At 37.5% G+C, this 17129-nt stretch overlaps 3 protein-coding genes across 4 annotated transcripts; all 3 read right to left on the bottom strand.

Annotated features, from left to right (window-relative positions):
* Positions 1–4323: 4323 nt before the first annotated feature.
* LOC122091225 lies at positions 4324–7652 on the bottom strand. The gene is made up of 3 exons (XM_042661080.1): positions 7219–7652; positions 5380–5440; positions 4324–4651 (listed from the first exon to the last, which is right to left on the bottom strand). Exons 1-3 carry the CDS (start codon positions 7294–7296, stop codon positions 4431–4433), a joined length of 360 nt encoding a protein of 119 aa, XP_042517014.1. The 5' UTR covers positions 7297–7652; the 3' UTR covers positions 4324–4430.
* A 1336-nt stretch (positions 7653–8988) lies between these two features.
* Positions 8989–10871, bottom strand: LOC122090662 (omega-hydroxypalmitate O-feruloyl transferase-like). The gene is made up of 2 exons (XM_042660312.1): positions 10092–10871; positions 8989–9888 (listed from the first exon to the last, which is right to left on the bottom strand). The coding sequence occupies exons 1-2, from the start codon at positions 10542–10544 to the stop codon at positions 8989–8991; spliced, it is 1353 nt and encodes a 450-aa protein (XP_042516246.1). The 5' UTR covers positions 10545–10871.
* A 627-nt stretch (positions 10872–11498) lies between these two features.
* LOC122090661 (probable methyltransferase At1g29790) lies at positions 11499–14107 on the bottom strand. 2 transcript variants are annotated; one of them, XM_042660311.1, is made up of 3 exons: positions 13698–14107; positions 13411–13515; positions 11499–13186 (listed from the first exon to the last, which is right to left on the bottom strand). In XM_042660311.1, exon 3 carries the CDS (start codon positions 13111–13113, stop codon positions 11707–11709), a length of 1407 nt encoding a protein of 468 aa, XP_042516245.1. In that variant the 5' UTR covers positions 13114–13186; positions 13411–13515; positions 13698–14107; the 3' UTR covers positions 11499–11706. The 2 variants fall into 2 exon arrangements, with proteins under 2 accessions (XP_042516245.1, XP_042516243.1); XM_042660309.1 differs by having other exon boundaries at positions 11499–13515.
* Between the last annotated feature and the right edge of the window lie 3022 nt (positions 14108–17129).

The following is a 17129-nucleotide window of genomic DNA, read 5'->3' as shown; positions in this document are numbered from 1 at the left end:
GTTACCTTTTTTGCCATTGGGTCGTACCGGTGTATTGGTATTGAATCGATCAAGACTCGGAATGGTATTTATACCCGAACAATTTTGTTGATCCGGATCCCATTTTTGAAACATGTATTGGACGGGTTGCCTGCACTATATTGGTCTGATTTGGTTCGGTTCATGTGCTAAATGTAGAAATCAAAATCAAACTATTTATCAAACTATTCCATGTAATGAAAATAAAACTGAATCATTTATAAACGATTTATACAGTTCTTAAACGACACCTAAAAACCGAATTTTATTAAAGAAAAAAAAACATAAGTAATTATTTAATACAAACCTACTATCAAAAAATTCTATAAATAATCTATTATCATAATAAGTACCCTCCTTGCTCCCCTTAGAACTCCCTCATATTAACCTCTTGAAATCTTCAACATCATCCACCCCTCCTGAGTTGAAAGGAGTTTATGGTTATCGCAATTACCTAAATACCCGTTAATTTCTAGATTTTCTTCTTAAGATTTTTTGATTAATGGAGTTACGACGATAAAGGAACCGGGTTTCCTTGTTCCTTGCAACTCACATCTGTGATCAAACCGAGTTATTTTTTTGGCTATTGGGTCATACCTGTGGATTGGTATTGAATCAGTCAAGACTCATACTGGTATTGGTACCCGAACAATTTTGTTGATCTGGATCTGATTTTTGAAACCTGTATTGGATGGTTGCCTTTACTATATTGGTCTGATTTGGTTCGGTTCATGCGTTAAATGTAGAAATCAAAATCAAACTATTCCATGTAATGAAAATAAAACCGAATCATTTATAAATGATTTATACAGTTCTTAAACGGTTTCATAGAAAATGGCACACCTAAAAACCTAATTTTAGTAAAGAAAAGAAAAAAACATAAGTAATTATTTAATACAAAAATATATATATATATCTATATAATCTATTATCATAATAAGTACCCTCCCTACTCCCCTAAGAACTCCCTCATGTTATCCTCTTGGAATCTTCACGCTGATATCATCCACCCCTCCTGAGTTGGAAAGGCATTTATGGTTATCTCAATTACCTAAATACCCCTTAATTTCTAGATGTTTATGGAATCCTTATGCTTCTTAAGATTTTTTGGTTAACGGAGTTACGATGATAAAGGAATTGGGCTTCCCTGTTCCTTGCAATGCACGTCTGTGATCGAACAGAGTTACCTTTTTGGCTTTTGGGTCATACCAGTGGATTGGTATTGAATCGGTCAAGACTCGGAATCGTATTTGTACTCGAACAATTTTGTTGATCTGGATCTGATTTTTGAAACCTGTATTGGACGGTTTGCCTTCACTATATTGGTCTGATTTGGTTCGGTTCATGTGTTAAATGTAGAAATCAAAATCAAACTATTCCAAGTAATGAAAATAAAACCGATCATTTATAAATGATTTATACAGTTCTTAAACGGTTTCATAGAAAATGGCACACCTAAAAACCTAATTTTAGTAAAGAAAAGAAAAAAAAAAAAACATAAGTAATTATTTAATACTAACCTACTATTAAAAAAAAAATCTATAAATAATCTACTATCATAATGAGTACCGTCCCTGCTCCCCTAAGAACTCCCTCATATTATCCTTAATTTCCAGATTTTTATGGAATCTTTTCGTTGTTAAGATTTTTTGGTTAACAAAGTTACGACGATAAAGGAGCTGGGCTTCCTTGTTCCTTGCAACGCACATCTATGATTGAACGGAGTTACTTTTTTTGCCATTGGGTCATACCTGTGGATTGGTATGAATCGGTCAAGACTCATAATGGTATTTGTACCCGAACAATTTTGTTGATCCAGATCCGATTTTTGAAACCTGTATTGGACGGTTTGCCTTCACTATATTGGTCTAATTTGGTTCGAATTCAAAATCAAATTATTTATCAAACTATTCCATGTAATGAAAATAAAACCGAATCGACAATATAGGAACCGGGCTTCCCTGTTCCTTGCAATGCACGTTTATGATCGAACGGAGTTACGTTTTTGCTATTGGGTCGGTGGATTGGTACTGAATCATCAAATCTCGGAATGGTTTGTACCCAAAAATTTTTGTTGATCCGGATCCGATTTTTGAATCCTGTATTGGACAGTTTGCCTTCACTATATTTGTCTGATTTGGTTCGGTTCATGTGTTAAATGTACAAATCAAAATCAAACTATTCTATGTAATGAAAATAAAACCAAATCATTTATAAATGATTTATACAGTTCTTAAACGATTTCATAGAAAATGGCACACCTTAAAACCTAATTTTATTAAAGAAGAAGAAAAAAAAAAAAAAAAAAAAAAAACATAAGTAATTATTTAATGCAAACCTATTATCAAAAAAAAAATCTATAAATAATCTACTATCATAATGAGTACCCTCCGTGCTCCCCTAAGAACTCTCTCATATTATCCTGTTGGAATCTTCAAGCTGATATGATCCACCCCTCCTGAAGGTGTTCCCCCCCTCCCCCTCCCCCTCCCCCTCCCCACGCTTTTCTTTGTTGCTTTGAGGGTGTTCCCTTTGGTGTCCTTTTGCTTTTGTTTTCCCCTTGGGTTGCTTCTCGTTGTTAGCATAAGCCTCCCTCCTCCCTCATCCCTCCTCCCTTTTCCCTTGTATATTCTTCTTCATTGGTAATGAATTATTATTCATCCAAAAAAAAAGAGTACGCTCCCTTAAAAATTTTGTATTACCTGTCTCCTTGTCTAATTGAGTGGATTGCAATTCTATTAATACTTCGACGGGTGAAGACCATTGGCGTTGTACCCTCTTGAGTTGGTGGTTCCCCCCTAATGTTGCTTTTTTTATTGAGAAAGTTCCTATTATGAAATCTAAGGCCTACATAGAAAGGAAGTATTATGTCTATATACTAGGAATGGTAATTGTAGGTATGCAATTCAAGAGTGAAGGCATGACGTTGGAGTTGTAGGTATGCTTCGTGGAGATGAGCTTTAAAAGGATGAAAATAATCCAAAAATGTGAGCTTCGCATAACTAGGTTAGAATCGTCGCATCTGGATAACGAGAAATTTCAACAACGGGTTGAGGTTGAGGTAGGTCGAGTGAAATATCGAATTTTTAAAAATTTTTGTCCATCCCACTTGTTTCTAGAAACAGAAAAACAAGTCTGACTTGTTTCTCCATTCCTCTTTCTAGACACAAAAATAGGCATAAATTTATATTTCTGTTTTAAAAAACAAGTGAAACAAAACAAAAAAATCAAACTATTTTTGGAATGTTTTTCAGTTTATAAACACAGAAAAAACAAAAAACACGTTTCAAGAAACAAAATCAAACGGGCCTTAAACTCAATGCTAATATTAGTTTCCATACAAGTTTCAATTGACAAACCTATTTTGGGCATTAGGATTATTCTTGATAAGATGACCCACAATAAAATGAGTGAACCATTGGGTTTAAGTACAAATTTCCTTTCGAACTCTTTTCTTAATTATCTTTTTGAATTCCTTCTCCATCAACCAGTCTAGATACTATATTTGGAATGTTTGAAATAAGTGTACTTTCCAAAAGGTTACTCCATCACCTCTATTTTTACTTGAGTGTTATCAATAAATGGGTTGCTGATTTAGGTCCTCATGATTTCCCTCATGAGTCTTCCCCGAGAAAACTTGTGATGTCAATCATTCAGTTATGATTTTGGATGGCTAGGCCGATAATTCTACTGATCATGCTGGGTAGGTTGTAGTTTGTCTCTCTGATATATAGTTTAGCTTTGTCTTCTTTATCAATTTCAATTTTTTAACCATATTGAATCATTCAACAAATGGTCTCATTTTAAAATCAAAATCAAATCATTTATTAAATGATTTTTTCATTTTAATGTAAATGATTCGGTTCAGTTTCAATTTCGATAAATAGTTTCAGTTTGTTTTACACCCTTCATACCCTAGGAGTCCGATCCAATGACAAAGGAAATATATTATCTTTTTACCATGGGTGAAGAAAAACTCTCTTTAACAAAAGTCCAGTTGTGAACCAAATTATCTTGATTTAGAATCATTCCATCAAATAGAATCAATCAAGTTGGCTGATACCATTATTTTAAAACCAATGGGGTTGGTAGCCTAGTGGTGAAAATGCCCTCAACCCATCATCGCTCGAGTCAGCTGATTGTGAATTCGAGTCTTGGCATGCCCACTATCGCCCATTGGTCCTGCGAAAACGTCGCTTGCCGTACGGAGGCTTGTCCGGTGCACATAATTGGTGAATCGGATTTAGATCATCTCTCACCGGGAGAGTGGCTGAAGAGAGATCAACAAAACACAAAACAGGAGAGAGAAACAAAATCTCCCCATCCGGGGGGCTATGACGGTTCATTAATCATTTGAAAAAATAAAAGGGTTTGGCTTCACTATGCAACACATGTCCAAGAACATTCAATAATCAGAAAGTTTGGCTTACAAATGCTTCTATATAACCCCATCCATCTTCAATATCAGGCCCCACCCAATAACCATATAGCACTACACTGTTACTAAACATGGGATCTAAAAGTTCAGAAATAGTTACACAACAATGTCTACTGGATGCTGTAAGATGATCACGACCAGAACTCGCTGTAAAACTTCCTGTATCTGAATGACTGCTTATATGCAATTTGTTACCTGCAAGCTTGGAGTGGTCAGTTTTATACGGATTCGAAGGAAACAACCCCCTTGTGAGAAGATTTTATTAATCAACTTTCAAAAACACAATGTAAGACTCGGTTACTAAAATCCAATTCTAATTTAAGCTGTCGTCTGCTTCTTTTTTAAGGTTTGAAGTCTTGTAAGTGTAAACTGAACCAGTAAAACACGACCAAACTTATTTGATGAGGTTCTTCATTTTTTCACCATCTAAAAGATGGGTATACTGCTGTCATCCAAAATGCATGAACTTGATCCAAGACATTTAAAACCAACTCCTCAAAACATCAGGGAGGAGAATTAATGGCAACTGAAGAAATTATTTGAAAAGAAATAACATGGGAGTCACTCAGTAGAACTTGCAAAAAAATTGATCTTTTTCTCCATGAAGGAAAAGATATAAAGCAAAATCTAATTTGGTCATATTTGAATTTTGAGGTCAAAGACAATAATATGATAAAAATCTCTTGCCGAGAGTTGACTTGAGATCAGCAACTGTTTGTGTTTCATAATTTAAACAATGGTAATTTTGACTTCAGAGATAATTAGGAATCATTTATGGGAATCGATCATCAATTCCACACAATATCTCAAAGGAAAAGAAAAATAATCTCACAATAGCTTGAAGGGAAAAAAAAATCTTCACTTTAATTTCAATATTTCAATTTATCAATGACAAAGTAGTGCAAAGAGATTGAAGAAAAGACCTGGCCTGGAGGCTCGGTAGCTTGAAAATCTGTTGAAGGCCAACCTAGTTGAATTTTTTCTCTGCAGGAGATCCCCTTCAAACTATCAGGTTTAATGAAAGACATTTACAACTAAACTCAAATTTTTCCCAGCAAAAACAATATGCCCAGATCAAAGTCATATCAAATAAGAATTTTATGACAATCTCATTCTGAAATAGATGAAATAAACCCTAGTTGTCAAGGTGGCACCTTATTGGGTCCAAGGTGACACCACACCTTGTTTGATGCAAGGGAAGTGACCACCTTGGACGCCTTGGCGTTGCCTTGTGGCATTATGACAGCATGCCTTGTATTATATCAGTTATGTTGGTTTTCTCATATTCGCTCACTATTAGAATAATTATATCGCACTGACTGGCTTCTATGGTAAATATAATCAACACCGACAACAATCTCAGCCAGTCAGCCTTATCCCAACTTAATGGGGTCGGCTACATGGATCCAACAAAACAAAGTAGGAAAAAGAAGGTCCAAACAGAAAAAAAGGGGAAGAAGAGATGAAAATATAAGCATAATTATATAAAATTATCATCGCTATACTACATATACTGCACGGCTAGGGCGCTTAGTCCCATTGAAAACTATGAAGTAAACCAATACAATTGTGCGTGACATGTTGCAACTGTTTCATGTTCTATTACACAAGACTGTACCAGGGGATTTTTTTTTTTTTGGGGGTGGGAACAAAGCTATTCAAAACTGAAAAACTAATCCAGAATAGTAAAGCTCGAGCAAAACCAGTAAACTTAAAAGGAAGTTAATCCAACCATGGGCCAAACACAACTGACCTGACTGGTCAAATTTCCGTGTTATTGCAGTAACTTGATGCAAATAATGGTATACATGTTTTCCTTGTAATATCAACATACTGATCCAAGAAACCTAAATTTTGGAAGTTACAGAATGAAGTTCACGCCTTGGTCATTTACTCGCTTTGAAATGAAGTCGAAATCAGAATGCTACAACTGACCATACGTAGAAATGATTTCTGAATCTAGATTACTCCCAGTGGGAAGTATTCTAATTCAGGGAAACTAAAAAAATCCATGTATTTATAACTATGTCACAGCATCTTAGAAAGATACCAGATCAAATGGGTGCAGGTTCAGCATTTGGATCAGCCTCTTAAACCACTGGAGGATTTATGTGACTAAGCTTGCTATAAAAAGGGGTGTAACCAGTGCACGAGGCTCCTGACACTGCTGGGGAGGGTCATAATGCACAGAGCCTTACCCCGCTCTGCGGAGAGGCTGTTTCCCTACTCAAACCAGCAACCATAAAGTCGCAATGGAGCAACCTTACGATTTTGCGCCCAGGTCCGCCCACTATGATTAAGCTTGTTATGCATCCATAAAAGCAGAATATTTAACAGATCAACCCCAATCAAGTTCACAGCCAGAAAGTAAACAATTCATCTATATGGTCATTACAACATGCAGTTTACATTATTTATTTCAACCCTTCAGCTTCCAGATTGTAAATCACTAAATAATCTATAATTGAAACGAACATTCACAGAAATCAAGGTTCACCAGAAAAAAATAACTAGAAATGGTAACAAATGCCATGGTTTTATACACAACACAGCTACCCAGAGTCAAAAAATTCAATTCCCAATGTTGCTCAATACTGAGATATGAGAAATAGAGCTTGAACAATTAAACTTAGTCGAATTTGTATTAGCCCATTTACATTAAAGCGAAAAAGAAAAAGGGTTTTATCTGAAAATCTAAAAAAAAAGAATCAGAACAGAGAAAAAAAGGGTTTCTGGTATCGTTTCTGTATCTTTTCCTTTACCTCACTTGCAATTTCCTCTGAAGCTTGGAAGGGTATCGTCCTGTAGAAACTGATGCAAACCGCAACCATGGAAGCCATACTGAAGAATTCGGATTCAGCCCTCGTTTGGTCCTTTCTTTCTTTTCTGTCTCAGTAATTCTCAATTGCTTGTTCGCTATTGCGGTGAAGTGAAAACCCTTGATAAACCCCGGCATGGGTGACGGGATTCCATCTCCATAGGCATAGGAAAATTTAATGCTATTTTCATTTAAACAAATGCAAATATAGTGAGATATTATTACTCGTAAGGTATCAATTAAAAATTTTAACAAACTATAGCAGACGCAAAATGCTCATATAGTCATAGGCACAGCGGCTTTCCCTTTTTGCCTGCCTGGTTTCATTCAATCATCACTTTGTTTTAAAAACTGGGATCGAATCGGTTTGGATCGGTTGTTTTTGATCGGAATTAGTTGGATTCTCATTCAATTTGACTGAAACAAGTTAAGATGAATCAAAATGACTGAAATTAATAAAAGGGAGAGGTTGGGCATGTCACTAGCGTTTTTTTGGAGCTTCTGACTCAATCAATGCGAGTCCTGGATGCACAGAATTATTTTAAAAGAGGTGAGAGAATGTGACACAGGCTAAGCATCCCAACAGCAACAACATGCCAGCCTTTTCCCTTAACAAAAATATTAAAATAAATACGTTTATAGAAATAGGCATTCCTTTGGCCACCAAAAACATGGTTAAAATGGGAATGACATAAAACTTTTATTTAATGTGGTATAAATGGTTCGTAACTTGAATGATATGGGAAAAAAAATGGTCCAACATTCCCGAACAACAAAAATCTAGCAACAAAAAAGCCTTGCATCATTTGCTATTGATCAAAGAAGGCCAATCGTTTTGCTCGCCATCTCCCTAACTTCAGGACTCTAATAGAGAAATGGAGTGATGACAACAATCATCTTCAGAGAGCAGGGGATGGAATGCTAACAAGGGGTGATATGCTACTCCGGGAGATGTAAAGTGCATAGAAACTTCTTTCATCATGAGTTCTACCATATCTTGTGTTTCATTTCCTCTGGAACAATCACAAACATTTTTTTGATTACAGATCTACTACCAGAAATGCAATGCATAATTGTCTAGTTCACTAACAAGTTAAATGGTTTTATGAATTTGGATCCTCTCCAATGATTTTCCCTCCAACCTCTCACATCTCCACAGCCCAACACTTGGTGGCATGTGCCTGCATGCATGTGAGAGGTTGGAGAGAACCCAATTGGTGGCACGTGCCTGCATGCATGTGAGAGGTTGAAGAGAACCCAATCCCTCATGGAATTTACTATAAAATCCGAGAGGGTGGACCTCGGTGCAACAACAATGTTACTCCATTCAAATCTGAAAATAGTCTCTCCGCGAAGCAGGGATAATGCTACGTACATTATGAACGTCCTCAAACCTTGCAGTGGCGGGAGCCTCATGCATAGGATTAAGTTTTCCTTCACACACTTTACCAAATATATATATATATATATAGGGATAGGTATGCCGTCGATATCAAGTATGCTAGCGGATAGCACCAATAGGAACACATGATGGAGTATCATTCAGGAAGGATATGGGGGTCATTTCAGAAAAAGGGAAGAGAAAGATAGACACAATGGGTGCTAGCATATTTGATATCGGCGACATACCCAACCTTTTCCCTATATATATATATATATATATATTCCTTCACACATAGTGAAGACAGAATCACACCAACTAATAACGAGAAAGTCATATATCATAAACATGAACCATAAATTTTTGCATTTTGTCTTCTTCCAGGCCTATCCACACACTTATTCCTCCTCCCTCATTTCCCCTACCACTACCCTCGGCAAGCAAGAGCACAAACTCATCAGTCCCACCCACAATTGGCCCATAGTGAACTGGCTTCCCACATCCAAAATCAAGCTCGTAGAAAGGCAGCTTCCACCAAGCTGAGACATAAAAATTCCCATTCAAGGTTGCAGGCACACCTTTGTGAACCTCTAACCAATCAATCACTGATCTCACATACTCATCTGTTACTCTATCCGTAGCTCTCATCACCATCTCCACTGCGAATGACAAAGGCTTCTCCTCCAAATCACCCACCTTTGCAGAAGCAAATGCAGTAATTACAGCATTGCCAGTGAACCCATTTGGCAGAGGTGGAGAAATCTTAGACCTTATGTCCACTGCAAACAGAACCGTCGAAATCTCATCTGGGTCACTAAACACAGCCCTTGTTCTTGTTCTCCACAGGTGAGCAACCATGACATCAAAGCTTGAACATTTGGCCAGGGCCTTGTCTTTGAGGGTTTTCACCATTTGGGAACTGAAAGTAAAGAGCTTGCGAGTGTACTTGATAGAGAATTGAAATGATGGGGAGGGTAGACACGGTGAGGTGAAGGAAGATGTTAGAGAAGATATCTCTATTTGCTTTGTGTATTCTTGGTGTGGGTATTTGATCTTTGGTGGGTTTCTTGCTTTGATACAGGTTCTGTCAATGTATAGTATGTGGGGCTTCAAGCCCTGGCCTCTGCAAATAGAGGCAAGGTTCTGAAACATCTCACTTGCAGCTCTGCCATCGAGTATGCCGTGGTTTGTCACAAATCCAATTGAGAAGCCCCCACATTTAAACCTTGTGACCTGAAAAACAACGACAACATCATTAAACTCAGTTTACAACAACAACAACAGCCGCCAAAACCTTACCCCAACTTAATGGGGTCGGCTACATGGAGATTCCAAGTAAGGATGAGCACAAAGATCCATGCAAAAAGATTGACAGGTTTACAGGTTTCTCATATAGATTTCTTTTGAATTGATGATGAAGTTACAATATTGATTACCTGCATTGTAAGAAGTGGTTTCTCGAGGAGGCTCTTGGAGAGATCAGGTTGATGAATAAGATGATGAAATGAAGGGTTAGGAAGAGAGAGGTCTCCAAGGTCCTTCAAGGCAAGCCTTGAGGTTGCACTCACGAACACAACTCCAGCATTGTTGCAGATAAGCTCCAGCCTATCGGTCTCTACATTGAAATTCAGTCTGCCGGCCATGAAGTAATAAGGAATCAGAAGCAACTCAGACACTGATCTCTTCACTCTTTCTGCTACATCCAGTGTTGATAAGAACCCACAGGGAAGACCCTCAAAGAAGAAGACTGTCTCAACAGGAAAGCACACAGCTTGATCAATGTTGGAAAGGAAGAAAGTCTGCAAAGGCTTTGGATTCTTGGGAGATACCAGTGTTTCTGGTTCTTCCTTAGTTACATCTTGGCTTGTTATGGTTATGGTGGTCTCCATGGCTACACAGATATACTGTTAACAGTTGGATTGGTTAGTTGAAGGTTGGATCATTGGTTGAGATTCTTATTGCTAATCTTTATTATATAGTAACAAACAGAAGGCCATATGTCGGATTAGAGCTTGCTGCTGACAGAGGTAGAAAAAGCATGAATAGTGTTTCCGAGTTCCAGGCTTTTATTTTGTTCCCTCATAGAAGCTTTCTTTATAGCTTGAATTAGCGTGCATTCACCATTCATGCATCTTATCATGTCCTTTGTATTTCTTTCGTTCCTAATTATTTGTTACAGGCTTCTCACACCTTAGAGAGAGAGAGAGAGAGAGAGAGATTTTAAACTAATCAAAATCAGATAAAATAATATGGTAAATTATCAATTTCATTTAACTAAAAACAAAGGCTTATTTTTAATAAAATCCATATAAATCCTATATAGTCTACCTATTGACCAAATTAGGTAATTTCATGATTATATCTTAACAATATAGATCCAATTTGTTCAATGCAGTGTAGAAAGTTGTTGGGTGTAATGTACCACACAAAAGCAATCACAAAACCATTGCAAATGAATCATTGATAGAGCCTATTATTCAAAAATTAAAGAACCATTCAGAAGGATGGAACAAGTTCAATGAAAATATCATCGCGGATTTGCCATCATTACTGAATAACCATTCCATGGAAAATAAAGATATACTGCCAGCAATGCCTCATGGTCTTGATGATGTGGGTCGTGTCTGGTATATGTGTAGTTGTTTACTTCAATCTTGTTCTGTACTTGCAGAACACCATGGAAAACTATATAAAAAATCCAGAGCCCTGGGGACAAGAGACCCCAAAAATGTGTGTAAAACTGCAACCCAAAATGTGTGCATTTGGATGGTTATTTTCAGTTTCAATGACAAAGCTCGACATGTACCAACTATAAAACTGGCTCAGCACATGCAACACTGTAATGTTCCAATTATCAACGAAAAAGTTTATTTTCAGCCCTGGATTGGAAATGCCAATATCCAGGCTTTGTGAACACTGTTTAGAGGACAAATAAAATACATTTGCAAGATGAAAAATATTAAAAAAAAAAAAAAAATACATATTATGCCGAGGCCACAAAGATGATGAGTTCCTCACAAGTGAGATGGACATAACAAGCAAGGAGTAGAATCATACAGCCCGAGGTGGTTTCTCCAGCAATGCAGAAAGATAAACCTCTTCCTTTGATTTAGGTGAAATAACCCACTTGTGTTTTCTATACCTGAACTGCAAAAACATGAACATGTAGTCATCTAGATCCCTTCTTCTGCAAAAGAACCGATCTATCCACAACAATCCCCCTGGCCTTAAAATGCGATCCCAATCAAATAAGACGAAATCCATCAATTGAAGATCAATCCATCCATCCAAGAACCCATTTGTATGAATCAAATCCATTGTGTTGTCGAAGAAAGGAAGTCGTTGGTTCAATGTCACATATAAAGGAACCAGACCTCTTAGAGCAATCATTTCATTGAATGGTGCCCCAAGGTTCAGAGCAGTTGTTATAATTGTCACATTTTGTTCCCTCATCCTCGCAGCAAAAGTTCCTGTGCCAATGCCAAAGTCTAGACCTATTCTTATCTCCCCGGATTTGACTGCTAAAACATCATTTATCAGAAACTCTATTGGAAGTGAACCATTACTGACCCATTTAACCATTTCCTTCTCCATTTCAAAACATCCAGTGCACTTGCTATAACCCCGCCTGGGATTTTTGCTTGATAAGCAGCCAAAGTTCTTGCACTGATAATTGCTCCACCGAACATTTCTATTTTCCGGTAACTTCCAGAGGGACTCATTGACTGGGAAGGGCTTCAGATAGATTTTTGAGGCTCTTGCCAAGCACCGCCTCCTGGGCAAAGGGTCACAGCCTTTAATCATGAGCTTCTGAGCTAAGTTCCAATCATCTTTGCAGTAGGATCCAATGTCGTAGTCCATGTACTCTTCTAGTTCATTCTTCATCAAGACACAAGCATGCCCTATTGTGTTATAAATCATCTCTGTACCATAAATATTGAGCTTCCTAATTCTGTTACTTTTTGGTGTTATATACTTCCGAATCTCCTCAGTCGTGAAATAGTTGATCAAGGGGTCCTCCCTCATTGTACTGTTCTTTCCCCCATCAACTCCAGGTAGTCGAATCTGTCTAAGAGATATATGAGCACTGTATAGAGGGTGGATTACCTCCTTCTCTAAAAACTTCCTATACTCTGCTTTGGAAATGTTCATTTTGTCCGAAGTGCCATAGCTCTTCTCCAGATTTTCTACAGTGATCTCTAACTTTTCCTGCAGACTAGCCACCTTATACAGAACTTCATCAAACCGATCAGATAAAGCTTTTGCATCATACCCGACATAAACATCCTTTACATGATAAAAATGATGGCAAATGTCTTCGTCATGGAGGAAGAACCCAGCAAAGTAGAATCTAAAGAGACTGGTTATACTTAGCAATATAACAAGCCCTCCTAACAGAATCTGAAGTGAACCCATTATTCTTGTAATTCTGCATCTTGGAAAGCAGAACCTCCCCATTCCTGAACTTTATAAAAAATCCTGTTTTGTTACTCAAAATTCTAATTCTTCCCCTTTACAATGGATGGCCAACCTGACCAAGATTTAGAACTTCCCGAAATCAGCTAAAATGTTAAATGTCTGAGTAACACTAAATTGAACATTGAGTAGTTAATTGATTCTTGAAACCTGGCTCAATGGAGTGTTAGAACAAAGAACCAGATTCTGTTTCTAATGACATTCATGGGAATTTATAAAATTTAAACTCCAAAAAACTGCATTGCAAGATGTATGTATATGAGAGAGTCAAGAATGTACCAAAATCAAGTGTCCAGTGAAAACTTTCCTCTTCAACTCAGATATCTGGAGAAGAGAACCACCAAAGCTCGACAAGTAATTCGTGGCCATATCCTCTCAAACTCCCTGCGGTCAAATGGCTCAGATGATACATTATAGATATCTCTTCAAAAACGAAAAGTCAGAAAAATTTATATCAGATCCAGCTAAACTCGAACTGGAACTTGCTTAAGAAGCTGGCAATAACGTTCTCAAATCTGTAAAACAGTAAAGATGAAGCTTTCCCAAAACCATTTTAAAATATGAACCTTCGGCTGTTAACTTTGCTTCTTCGAAGGAGATTGATCGAAAATCTAGGGGTTCGAATCTCGTAAATAGAAGCCCTATGAGTGATAATAATATAATGCGTAGAAGCGTTAACTGCAAGATAAAGGGTTGAATCCATGATACAGAGCAGCTCCAATTGCGATCCTCGACCATTTCACTCCACCTCCTCTTCCCCCTTTCCACGGGTCCTCTTTTTTCTTCCATTTTGGAGAAAGATCTGTGATTCATGAACCACTCATGAAGACATCTCGATGATGTAGGTGAGATCATCGGCTTCTTCGAAGTGAAAAGGGTTTGATCGTTTCTTCTTTCTGGTTTTGCAGCTCGGATTTCCAACTTTGAAAGGGCATCAACTCAGCGTGTGTCGAAGTATCCAGGCTTTGATCTCAAAGGCCATTTCGCTAGAGGCAGGTTCTTGTTTTAGGTATCGGTACCGGATCCCCGGTCATCCCGATCCGTTTCAGTATTGCCGACACCGATACCGGATGATATGATAGGTACAGAATACAGAGGGTAAAATGAGAAGAAAGGTGCAATATTGGTGTAAACCATCCGATATGGATCAATACATACAACACTCTAAGTAACAAACATTTTCAATTTCTACCCACCAGACCTTTAAATAAGATGAGATAATTAGAAATAATTAGGGTGAAAGATATTAGTAAGAGTGGAGGAAACATAGGAGAGGTAAGCCTGTACGAGGATGTAAATGTAAGGTTCACAATTTTAATTTTTGGATAGAGGTTTCAATAGAGTAGGGAACTAAACAAAGGGATAAAAGAGTTGTCATGTAACAATGGTTCTATCTTTACAAAAAAAAATTGAGGGGTGATTAGTGTGGAGGACTTCCCACTGTATTAGATGCGCACCATTACAATCCCATATTGATTCAAGGGAAAAGGAGGGATGCCTCAAGATGCCATTTATGTGTTCAAACCTGATGGATATAATTTAAGGAGAGGTGATTAATGTTTAGCAGCTGAGACCTAACAATGCTCTCTTTTGGTTCAATTTATGAGATTTCAGGAAAGCAATAGAGTAAGATTAGTTAGCTAATTTTGCTTGTGAGTATACAATTAATTTGTTCTTCCATGGTGATGGTCCTATTCCAAATGATCTTAGTTGCATCATTCGAGAGGACAAAGCTGATTTACTAGTCTTTAGAATGTAATAGTTTATTTTATAAGTTTTCTTTTGGTTTTGTAAGTATAGAAAATCACGCTCTCACACAGAAAATTTTTTTCCATAATTTTTAATGACCAACAAGATCTCTGACCCACTTTATTGATAAAAGACTAATTGACTTCCAGAGGCATCTCTCACATTTTTAATTGAGCAATCTAGATTAGGTATTATCATCAGAATAGGGTAAAATCATAAAAGGAAATTATGTTTTTATGAAAAGTAAGAGTAAAATGAGGTCGGTATTCTTTTGAGTCAGAGAACAAACACGTGTTGGGATTTCATGCGAAACTAAGATGTAAATAGTTCTATTTGAATTTGGGCATTCTCTCCGTAACGGCTAATTTTTGATAAGAATGAAATCTATGTTCAGAAACACCAAACATACCTCGTTCGTTGGATGATATTTCTCATGGCTGCAACTCTCAGTGCATTGGAACTGGTCCTCGCTCTCCTCCCATAGGTTGACTCACTGAGATCTGTTGGAGACGGCACTGGCGAGCTTCCCTCAGGCGAGTGTGGCTCTGTCTCCCTTCGTAACCGATGGCCTGAGGTTTGTTGGTCACGAGTTCGATGGTGCCCTCAGCCTTGTTGGTGGCCAAACCGTGGTTGGCCACGAGAAGTAAAGAGAGGAAGCTTAGTAGAATAAGATGTTTGTTAGCCATGGCTGAGTGAGCTCACGGCAAGCAGTACTAAAGCACTAACAGACCAAGACGAGAGCAATGCGGACTGACTAAAGTTGTGTACTAGAGATGGTTGATAAGATACTGAGCTGGGCTGTGCCCATTTTATAGGCAGGAAAGGTATGGAATATTATTGTGATGGGAAGGGAATAATAACGTTTCTGCATGAAAAGGGTCTGTGCCACCTAGTAATGGTGCCAAGGCTATGTATCTTCGTGTTGATGGTGGAATCATAGACGTGGTGATCATCGACGATGTGTTACATAAAATCTATTGATATTAAGGATTCTATCGAAGGATGAGTGTTAGAGGTATTAGTTTAGTATCGTTCAATACGTATCAATACCATTATCAGTGATATCCTAATTGATATGGTAGCACTTGATATTGATACCTGACTGATATGACAGTGTTGGTATTTAATCATCTGACCCCAGACGTGTAAGTGAACATATAGTAGATGAATTCAACTTCACAAGGTGGGAGTGATTAGTGTAGAAGACTTCCCACCTATATTAGATGCGCACCATTACCTATCCCATTTTGGATTCCAGGGAAAAGGCAGGGATGCCGTCAAGATGCCCAACATGTATCACCCTCTCTTCTCCTCCTTTGGAGACCACCTTGTTACTCTCTTATGTCCAACCTTGTGATTGATGTATGCCGTTAAGAGAACATTCAATTTCCTCTCTTTTTTTTTTGGTTCCAAACTTGATGGATATACTTTAAGGGGAGGTGATTAATGTTTAGCAGCGTGAGACCTAATCAATGCTTTCTTTTGGTTCAATTTATGAGAGATTGAAAGGTCATTTCATAGGGGAAAGAACAGCAAATGCAAGGATGTAGCAATTTGTGGAGCTGTTGGTATTGGTTTCAGGAAATTATCGACTTTTGCGATTCTCTGAGAATCCACATCTCATTTTTATTTTGAGAAAGCAATCAAGCAGCAGATTGGTTAACTATTTGATTGTGAGTCTACAATTAATTTGATCTTCTATGGTGATGATCCTATTCCAAATGATCTTAGTTGCATCATTTGAGAGGACAAAGTTGATTTATCAGTTTTTAGAATGTAATAGTTTATTTTATAAGGGTTTTCTTTTGGGTTTTGTAAGTGATAGAGTGACTTGTCTCTTTTAGATTGGGATAAGGCGAGTTATGTCCCCCTTTATTATTTTTATCATTAGTTTCATTTTTAATAAAATTCTAAGGGCTATTTCAAGTCTCAGATTAAAAAAATAAATAAATAAATACTCTCTCACACAGAAAACTTTTTTCCATAATTTTTAATGACCAAACAAGATCTCTCAACCCACTTTAGTTGATAAAAGACTGAATTGACTTGGCTTCATTTGGCTCTTACAATAAGACGAATGAAGGTGGATCTAAAACATGTCTTGTCCTATATTGTTACAATTTCAACCTTTCATAGGACACTATGATTAGGTGTGGCCCAAGCCCTACCCAGAGGCATCCCTCATTTTTATTTGGGCAATCTAAATGAGGTATTACTATCAGAATAGAGGTAAAATCGCAAAAAATCCT

The sequence above is a fragment of the Macadamia integrifolia genome, chromosome 10, assembly GCF_013358625.1.
Source record: "Macadamia integrifolia cultivar HAES 741 chromosome 10, SCU_Mint_v3, whole genome shotgun sequence".
NCBI classification, from domain to species: domain Eukaryota; kingdom Viridiplantae; phylum Streptophyta; class Magnoliopsida; order Proteales; family Proteaceae; genus Macadamia; species Macadamia integrifolia.
Note: the sequence above shows the minus strand (reverse complement) of the source record. Positions and strands in the feature narration are given on the sequence as shown.

Bases quoted from the DNA above. Each gene is read 5' to 3' on its own strand.
- LOC122091225 (XM_042661080.1), bottom strand. From the start codon at position 7,296: ATGGCTTCCATGGTTGCGGTTTGCATCAGTTTCTACAGGACGATACCC. The intron at 5,441-7,218 runs GTAAAGGAAAAG...GATCTCCTGCAG, and splicing joins CAGAGGAAATTGCAAGTGAG to AGAAAAAATTCAACTAGGTT. The intron at 4,652-5,379 runs GTCTTTTCTTCA...CCAAGCTTGCAG, and splicing joins CTACCGAGCCTCCAGGCCAG to GTAACAAATTGCATATAAGC.
- LOC122090662 (XM_042660312.1), bottom strand. From the start codon at position 10,544: ATGGAGACCACCATAACCATAACAAGCCAAGATGTAACTAAGGAAGAA. The intron at 9,889-10,091 runs GTAATCAATATT...GTTGTTTTTCAG, and splicing joins AACCACTTCTTACAATGCAG to GTCACAAGGTTTAAATGTGG.
- LOC122090661 (XM_042660309.1), bottom strand. From the start codon at position 13,113: ATGGGGAGGTTCTGCTTTCCAAGATGCAGAATTACAAGAATAATGGGT.